The sequence below is a fragment of the Tupaia chinensis genome, unplaced genomic scaffold, assembly GCF_000334495.1.
Source record: "Tupaia chinensis unplaced genomic scaffold, TupChi_1.0 Scaffold000360_1, whole genome shotgun sequence".
Classification (NCBI taxonomy): domain Eukaryota; kingdom Metazoa; phylum Chordata; class Mammalia; order Scandentia; family Tupaiidae; genus Tupaia; species Tupaia belangeri.
The window spans coordinates 2,856,572-2,866,309 of NW_006159856.1; the positions used below are offsets into that span (position 1 = coordinate 2,856,572).

At 51.7% G+C, this 9,738-nt stretch overlaps 1 protein-coding gene across 1 annotated transcript in view; it reads left to right on the top strand.

Annotated features, from left to right (window-relative positions):
• The window catches only part of MSANTD1 (Myb/SANT DNA binding domain containing 1), an 8,098-nt gene extending 3,409 nt beyond the window's left edge, over positions 1-4,689 (top strand). Inside the window, exons 2-3 of the mRNA XM_027773594.1 lie at positions 1,363-1,638; positions 3,558-4,689. Of these exons, the coding sequence (XP_027629395.1) occupies positions 1,363-1,638; positions 3,558-3,798 (517 nt within the window). The 3' untranslated portion in view covers positions 3,799-4,689. The remainder of the gene's footprint in view (positions 1-1,362; positions 1,639-3,557) is intronic.
• The last annotated feature ends 5,049 nt before the right edge of the window (positions 4,690-9,738 follow it).

Genomic DNA, 9,738 nt, shown 5'->3' on the forward strand with positions numbered 1-9,738 from the left:
TCCCTCGTGGGAGGGCCCTTGGGCTGACCCCACAGCCAGTATCTCCTGCTGTGGTCGGCCACCACTGGCCACTCCAAGCAGCAGCCCTTCCCTGGCCGTCTGGTTGTGCCTGTTTGCTGGGTGTGACTTGTTCAGACAGCAGCTCGTTATTTCCACCGACCAGTGTGACCAGCAGCTGTACCCCGGCAGGGAACCCCACACAGGAGATGGGATGCTCAGCTCTGAGGATGTGCCTGGTCCCAGGGTGAGCAGCACCAAGGTCTTACTTGGTCAGAGCGTTGGTAGGAGTGTAGGGGAGGTCCTGGGTCTGATGGGACAGAGACTCCCCCTCCTGCCCTGCCTTGTGGCCCCTTCTCTGACCTGGTCTGAGCTGCCCAGCTGCCCTGGGCCCTGTCCCTAGTCCTCACCTCCTAGAGGACAGCCGAGACCCAGAGAGGCCTCTCAGCGAGGCAGGACCTACCTCTTGGTTTGGGTAGGGCGGTGGGCCTGGGTGGAGCCAGGCCTACCATGGGTAGAAATGTACTGTGCACACCTCTGGCCCACGTTGGAGGGGGCCCATCTGGCTCAGCCTGTGCCCTGGAATGTCCCAGAATTCCACTGCTGGGTCTAGACTCTTACTTAGGATGACAGGAGTCACAGAAGCAATGTCGTGCCAAGACCCAGACGATACATTCTCTTAGATTTCTCGACATGATAGCATGTGGCCTGTCCTTTCATTAAACCTTCCCTACAGCCATGTGAGGGGCTTACTTTGATCTTCCCCATTTTAGGGATGTGAAAATGGAGGCTCAGAGAGGTTGATGAATCTGCCCAAGGTTACTCAGCAAAATGGTAGAGACGAGACACAGACTCACTGTGGACACTGAAGCCTGAACCCTGGACACTGAAGCATGAACCCCTGTGCTTCGCTTTCCCTGTGATGTGTTTTCTAGAAAAACGTGATTGTTATAATACTCTGTCACCATGTTTATATTATACATCTTACTATAAAATTTTATTGAGTTAAATTTTTGAATTAAATTATTTATTAAAAAGCATATTTATTCATTGCAGAGAGTCTTCAGCCCCAAGATCCTAGCATTTATAGATAACCTTATCAATATCTGGGGCATGACCTTCCTTTTTAACGTATAAGGCTGTCTATGTCCCAAAGCCTGACTTCTAAGTCCAGTGTCACCTTGACCCCAACCTGGCAGATTTTAGTGGGAGGCCTGTGCTGGCTGAGAGTGCCCCCTGCCGGTGCCAGCGTGGCTGTCCCTGGGGTCCCAGAGCCCCGGAGTGCCCCTCTGCTGAGGGGCCGGGAGGGCAGGGGCTGGGGCCAGTTCTGTTTCTCACCCTTGGCTCTTGTGTCTCTCGTTTCAGGAAATTAAAATGCATGACAGATAGCGAGTCCGTCCCGCCTGACTGGCCCTATTACCTAGCCATTGATAGGATTCTGGCCAAGGTCCCCGAGTCCTGTGATGGCAAACTGCCGGACAGCCAGCAGCCGGGGCCCTCCACATCCCAGACCGAGGCATCCCTGTCGCCGTCCGCTAAGTCCACCCCTCTGTACTTACCGTATAACCAGTGCTCCTACGAAGGCCGCTTCGAGGACGATCGCTCCGACAGCTCCTCCAGCTTACTGTCCCTTAAGTTCAGGTAGTGTGTGTTCACTCTTCCTTCTCCTGATCCTCGGGGGCCTCGGCCTGCCCCCACCCCCCAATGGGGAGGCCAGGAGCCCAGGCACCCAGAGAAAGGGGCCAGGAGTAGCGAGGGGCGGTGGTGGCTCTAGTGGCGGTGGTGTCCTCCAGCAGTCTGGGCTGGCTGCAGAGGCCGAGTCTGTGCGTGAGTGCCTCCAGGGACAGGCTGGCCCCAGACCAGCCCGGGCTTTAGTGCTGACGGACAGGCTGGGTTGGTCTCCCAGCTCCAGCACTGCTTAGCTGCATGGAAAGTTTCTTAACCTCTCTGGCTTCAGTCTTTCACCTGTAAAATGGGGACAAATTAGTACCTCTCTCATAGGGTGGCCAAGAGCATCCCAGGAGAGAAGACAGCACAGGGCCTGTCACTCAAAGGGAGCCCGTGTCCCTGGCCGAGAGTGTGTCCTCCCTGCCCGCCCTTGTCCAAGCAGAGCCTGCCCTGGAAACCTTTCCTCCTTGCCCCTGTGGGCACCAGCCCGTCCTCTCAGCACTGGGAGATGTTAGAACCTAGAGAGCCTCACTGTGACTTTGTCGCATGGGTGTGCCCTGTCCCCTCTGCCATCCGTCACACACGTCAGACCTGGCCAGTGCTGGCCACACGACCGTACCTGTGAGGTGCGCACAGAGGAGCCGGGAGCCTGGCAGCACGCAGAGCAGATGCCCTGTGCCGCGGGGTGGGGGCTGGGAGCTGGGAGCTGGGAAGTGCTTCTGACCAGGGGCTGTGGGGTGGGCCCAGCGGAGAAGACAACAGAGAGAATGTGGGTTTGAGTCTTAGCCTTTTCCCTGCGCCCTGGTCTTCAGGTCTGTTTGGGGAGCAGGGGTGGGAAGGTACCTCCAAGGAGCCCTCCAGCCTGACCTCTCAGACACCAGGGCTGCTGCTTAGTTTGCCCAGCACCTCTTCCCTGGAGAGAATTCTCATTGAAGGCCCAGATGAAAACGCCTTCGCTGACAGCCAGAATTAGCAGGGAGGCCTGAGGTTTATTGTTCCTGTGGATCGAGCCCAGTTCCCAGACCCAACAGTTACCTGGGGTGCGTCACTGGGCTGGGACATGGGGACCCTCTTTCTACTCCGGCCCAAAGATCTATTCAGAGCACAGAGTGTGGGCCAGGGGACAGGAGGCCCCAGGCAGGGCTTTAGAGTCTGGTGGGTAGGACTGGCAGCCCCCTGTCCTTGAGCAGGGGCTGATTAGAACAGGGATGCTGCCACCCCCACAGCTGAGTGCCACGGGTGGGCAGCAGGGCCAGGCCACTGTAATCTCCTGCTACTTCCAGAGGTTTTAGACACTGGAGACAGGGCTCAAGCCTCTTAGAGGCCCCACACCCTCGAGGTGCAGCTCTTCCCTCCCACCTAGAAGCATGCTGGCTCCAGCTCCTGGCTGCTGGGCCATGAGGGGAATCTCAGTTTCCTCATCTGCCCAAGGTCACTGGGACTGCTGGTCTCGGCCTTCCTGTAGCGCTGAGCTCCACACACTGTTTAGCAACCTCCACTCCAGTGTCCATATCTCCCTGGGGATGGCCTCTCTGCCTGGGGCTTTGCCCTCTGTCTGCCCAGCTCAGTGGGTTTAAGGGTGCTCTCATGGCAGGCTGTACCCTCTATCACCCAGTCCACTCCACATCTGCAGACCACAGGTGGTTGTCCTATGACCCAGTCATGGGGATTGCCAGCTGGTCCCCCGGACAGCAGAGCCTGTGGCCCCTGTATCCTCTCTGTCATGGGTGGTGGCTTGCAGCACCTCCTCTACACATGGCCTGTGAGACCCTGAACAAGTGACTTGATTCCTCAGGGCCTTGGTTTCCCATTTGTCCTATAGGGTGGCTGGGAGGGTTTGGTGGGGCCAGATTCTGTGGCCAGCACATGCCCAGCCAGTGCTGTCCTTCCAGGTCCGAGGAGCGGCCCGTGAAGAAGCGTAAGGTGCAGAGCTGCCACTTCCAGAAGAAGAAGCTGCGGCTGCTGGAGGCCATGCTGGAGGAGCAGCGCAAGCTGAGCCGCGCCATGGAGGAGACCTGCCGCGAGGTGCGCCGCGTGCTGGACCAGCAGAACATCCTGCAGGTGCAGAGCCTGCAGCTGCAGGAGCGCATGATGAGCTTGCTCGAGAAGATCATCGCCAAGTCCAACGTCTAGGCTGGCAGGCAGGCGGCCAAGGCTTGCGGCCAGCGGTACGACGTAGGCCCGCTCGGGCCAGCTGGGCACAGGGTCCCAAGCCCAGGCAGGGTCCCAAAAGGGGATGGCCTTCAACCTGGCCTCTAGGGGGCTGCTCCTGGGTCAGGAGGTCCCTCCTGGGGGGCTTTCCCAGGACCCCGTAGGCCTTAGGGAACTGTGAGATCCCAGTCTCCAGCATTAACGTGCTTCCTTAGACACAGGCCATGGACTCCCAGGGTCCCTCCTACTAAGATGGCCTGGAATCTGCTCTCCAGTATAGTCACTGTCGAATACTTGAAATGGCTTTTGATATCAAACGTGAACTTTTTCATTACTGCCTGAGGACAGAGTCACTTTCGAGGGCTTGGAGGGGATGCACTGGATTGTTCTGTCCTGGAAAAAAAGCAAATGGAAATGGGTCCGGGGCAGGCTGGCTCCATGGTGAGCGCCCTCCTGAAGCGGGGATGGTCACGTCCTCCCTCACTGGAATCTGCTGCACTTTCCCTCCAAGAGCCTCAGACACTCCACACACACCTCACAGAGCCCGGGCTGCCCTCCGGTGGCCCTTTTATTCATCCGTCTGGAAACCTTGGGTATTTCCACCGCCTCCTTAGTTCTAACACTAATAAAAGTAATAACACCTGGTCACGAGCACTGCCCATTTCATTTCCCAGACTCTGGAGACACATTGGTGAAGGGAACAAAGACCCTGGCCTTGTGGCACTTACGCTGCAGTGGACGGGAGACAAACGAGTAAGATCCAGACACACATGGAGCAGAGAAGAGCAGGCCACGCAGGGAATGGGTGGTGCGAACACCTAGAGGCAGGAGGAAGCCTGAGGAAGACCCAGAGAGCTGCAAAGAGCCTGCGTTGCCTGAGGCCAGGCCCCAGAGGGCTCTGTGGCCCCACAGGGAGGAGCTTTGGTGGTGTCCTCACTTACTGGGTTTATTTTGGCATTTGCAACTCTGGGTCTACACCCACAGGGAAGGAGAGGAGGTGGGGATAGGGGTTGCCTCAGCTGTAGGCGTACCTCACTTCCTGTCCCTTCGCCACTTGGAAAATTCTTTCCAGAAGCTCCCCCATTGAACTCCCTGTACTGAACTTGAGCCTTTGGTCATCCTGTCTGCAAAGGAGGTTGGGACCAGGTGTGTCTGATTCATTCCCTGAAACTAAACAAGTTGCTGCCCAGGTAGAACCAGTTCTGTGGCTGAGGGGTCAGCAGGCAAGTGACACAGTGTGACTTAACGGCTTAGAGAAGCTTCCTCTGTCTGCTTGGTGAGCAGACTGCTGGAGCAGGAGCAGGAATCCTCCCAGCCATCCTGGGGTAAGACTACCAGCACACCTGACTCTCTACTGGGCTCTGGGGTCAGAAGCACCCAGGGGCTTTGCCAAGTGTTGGGGCAGACTGTGGTCACCCATGGGTGTGGAGGCCAGCACTAGACCTGCCTATGGGGAGGCAAAAGCTGGAGTGTTCTGTGGAGCTCTGAAGACAGAGCCAGGCAAGCAAGATTCGCTTTGCTCTCAGGTTTCTGAGAGCTTCCAGTTGTCCTCAGCCCCCTCAGACATCTCCCTAGTGTCTGAGTGCTGTGGACTCAATGCATTTTGCTTTAGGACTGAAAGCAGCATGTGTCACTGGTGAGTGTTTTTACAAGTGGTTCTCCAGTGCTGAGATAGTGCCAATGTCAGTGGTGTAAATTCTCCTACTAAAGCCAATTACAAGCTGCTAGCATGAAGTTGCTATTACCTCTTGCAAGAGCTTTGGGCTTAAGCATCCTGCCAGGGCCACAGGCACAGTTAGGGTTCACCCTTCAGCACCACTCGTTCCTGAAGGCTCGGAGTTACTCCTGCTGTTGGAAAACAGTAATCTCATAGTGGCCACATGCAAGCCACTAGCCAGCCTCTGTGGTCAACAGCCAGGGGCCAGGTAAAGAAGTTAGTAACTTCTGTAGTTGGGAAGTGATGCACACAGTGAGCTCATGCTAGCCAGTGAAATTGAGGAGACCCTGGGAAAATGGAAGACTTGCAGACATCTGGTGCTGGAGACCTGAGTTCTGGGAGCTCAGCCTGGCAATTTTTAGCTAAGGAACCCATCTGCCCCTTAGATGAAATGCCATTGAAGGAATTCATTTGTTTAACAAACATCAGGTTCCTGCCAGGCACCCAGGCTGCCCTAAATGTTGGGGACCCAACTGTGGGCACACAATGACCTGGCCATGTGCACCTGTCTCTGGCAGCTGACCTCTGAGTCTGGCTAGTGATTTACACAGGGCCAGGCCAGTGTGAGGTTCCTGAGCTTCCCAGCAGGAGGTCAGCTTCAAGACTTGGAGTGCAGATGGTGTGTGAGCGGGTGCTGGAGGCCGAATCCCAGCTGTGCCTGTGACCTTGGCAGGATGCCTAAGCCCGAAACTCCTGCATGAGGTAACAGATTGAGGTTCTAAAGAATGCAGTGCCTTCACTTTTGCATTCCTAGAGTCACGGTCACGACGTGTCCGTATTTCAGTGACTGCTACCACGTGCAGTCCAGCATTTCTGCACCTGTGTGTTGACGTCCTTGCCTGTCTCCTCTGCCTACTCTCTCATATCGGAGTCGGTGATTCAGACTCTTCCCACCGCCTCAGCTGCTCCAGCCCACCCTCTCCCACGGGCTGGAGCAAGATCATTTCAGGCCTGGCAAAGCTCAGCTGTAGAAACACATGTTGGCATCTGTCATAAAAAGTACATCGTCCGCAGCCTTCCAACTTCGGTAGTAGTTGGTCCAAGAGGGAAAAATGACTATATCAGTAAATGCTAATGTATTTGATAAGATTCAACAAAAACAACATGTTAACACTGAAAACTAAAATTAGAAGCGAGGCAGCTGTGCTTGCTTTTATCGTTCTTTTTTTTTTTTTTTTTTTTTTTTTCGCTATAGTGAGTGTATGCTTGTCAAAGAGAGACAGAGAAAGAGATAGAGAGAGGGGGGAAAGTGAGAAATCACTCACCCCAGGGGGATGGCCATGCTGCAGGCCCTTCTCTTCCATTTTTCTCCTGGGATTTTAGGCATGCATGCATGCATATGCCCACCCAGTGTGATCTTCAGGCTACTGGGTCTGGGATCAAACCGTGGTCAGCCATGTAGGAGTCTGGCACCATAACTGCTGTGCCACTTGCTGGTCCTGCTTTCACCGTTACTTAATTTTATTATTTAATGTTGTTTTGCCTTTCTTTGAATGAAATGAAGAAATGAAAATGACCTTTATTTTCAGGTAATATTTTTTTGTATACTCAGAAAAACAAACATACCAAGGATCAAGAGCTCTTTAAAGCAATTTAAATCAGTTAAAAATAAGAGCAAAGAAATACTCCATTCAGAGTTGTGATTAAAAACAGTAGAATATCTAGGAATGGATTTAGTAGAAAGGCATAGAATGTATATGCTGTTTTACTGAAAAGTCTGAGCATGTGGGGAAATTGAGCATATGCCTAAAAGTTCCAAAATAAAATAAAATGTCATTTTATTAACATAATTTCAGCTATTTTTTTTTTTGAGAAGTTTTTGCCATAAGGCGCATGCACTCGCCAGAGAGACAGAGACAGAAAGCAAGAAATAACCCCCTGGGGGGGTGGCCATGGTGCAATCCCTCCATTCTCCTCTCGGGATCTTGGGCATGCACGCACATGCCCCCAGCGTGAGTTTAAGCCACCGAGTCCGGGACTTGAACCGCGGTTGACTACATGGGAGTTCAGCGACATAGCCATTACACTAACTGCTAGTCCCCCAGCTATCTTCTGAACATCACTTTTTTTTTTTTAAATAGATGCAATAGTGTTTAAGTTATGAAAACAGAATGGGCCAAAGGTGTGAGACCCATCCAGGTGAGAAGGCTTAGCCTCGTGGGGAGTTGGGAAAATGCCGAAAGAACATGTGCATGCTGCTTCATGCTCAGGAGACTGGCGTGCAGTCTGACAGTGCCACAGACTGGGACTCATGTCAAGAAGGAAGCATATACATTACTGGGAGAGCACACCAATGCAGGCATTTTGAGGGGTGACCCGACATTATGTCCTCATGCTGAGGAAATGTCCACTCTTCAGCCAAGTAGCTCCACTTCTTAGTGTGGTCACCTTTGGCAGCAGCTCCCAAACTAAGGTCTCAGGACTCCTTAGCTTCCATAAAAATTACAAAGGCACCAAAGATCTTTTGTTTGTATGGTTTCTAAGACCACCAATAAGAATTTATGAGAATAGGGACCAGCAGGTGGTATGGTTGGTAAAGTGCTGGACTTTCCCACATGGCCCACCACGGTTCGAGTCCCAGACCTGGCTTGCTTTCTCACTTTCCTTCTCTCTCTCTCTCTACCTCTCTCTTGTCAAATTAAAATAAATGAATGACTAAATAAAATTAAAACTAAATAATTATTTTAAAAAAGAATTTATTAGAATATCTTACTAGAAATTAAACCTCAAGCAATTGAAAAGTATCTACTTATCTCAAAATAACAATATACCTATTATATGTTGATGTAAACAACAGTCGTGTGAAGAATGTTTTCCAAAATATTTTGTTTTTAAATTTGCTACCTAGAGAGTGTATGAATTCGCCAATAAGAGGAGAGGAGAGAGAAAGTGAAAAAGCACCCTCCAGGGGGATGGTCACACCACAGTCCCTTCTCTCTGGATCTTGGGCATGCATGCACACATGCCTTGTACATTTTCCAAGCTGCCACGTGCAGGACTTGAACCACGCAGTTGGCCATGTAGGATCTACCTGCCTTACCCACCATGCCACCAGCTGGCCCCATACAATTTTAGCAAAAAGAGTGACATTATTTTACATTTTTGCTAATCTCTGGCTTTAGAGAAGGCGGCTTGTCTCTCAGATGAGCTGTGCTCCGTCTGCATGGGGTATGGTTTTAGTTGTAAAGTAGATCAGAAAATTTAGCCTCACACTGGCATGTATTTGTAAAGGATAAGAACGTTTTAATAACCTTTCCAAAGAACTGTGGGTATTCTTCAATCCAACACCAAAACTTGAAAAGTAATAGTTACTTAAAGGTTAGCTATGATATGGAATCTGAACCGTGTCAAGAACTTTTACTTCTAGAATCCTCTGGTCCATCCTGCTCTGTAATGACCATCCGTCCTTGTTTTGTAACATCATTCCTTAGGCATTTGGGAAAATACTTACTCATCAAGTTATGTGAGTCTTCCAAATATTGACGTAGTTCATTCATCAATACTTAAAAACAAAACGAGACAAAACAAAACAAAACTCTTTTGTTGATACCGTCATCTGTCTTAGCAGAAAAGTCTTAAAGTTGGGAGAAGTTATTGACCTCATGGTGGTAGATAAAAGGTTTTTTAAATTCTGTTTTTGCACGAAAGCTTGAATTGTATCATCAATAACACATACTATCAGTTGTTTTCCTTGAAGAACAGGCTTGCCTTGTTTATTTTCAAGAAAACGCCCGGTACCCAAGGCTGAATAACCAGTTTCCACCAGTCCTTCTAGGTGGCGCCCATCCCACTTAGGCATGGAACGGACGCACTTTGCGCACTTCCCTTTGGTCATGCAGAATACTAAAAAGGGGGCTGTATGTGCTCAGGCCAGGGTTTAATACAACGAATCATTTCAACCACTTCCTCAGGAACATCCTTCGGTGAGGCTGGTATGTTCTTGCGCTTGCGTGGTGGGGAGAACACAGGACGCTCCCAGAGCTCATTGCGGGCCTGATGCGCTCTGGGCCTCCCGCTGCGCTCTGTGGGCCTCTATGTAAACGTGAGCACAGTGGAGATCCAAATGATAATATTTCAGATTCCTACAGAACCAGCAGGGACTCTTGGAGGGCCTCAGTACGTGCCTAGAGTGGCCCGAAAGAATGCGCATTACAGTCTCGTTTGTGATGGCCGAATACCGAGACCACCTCGACGTCGAGCAGAGG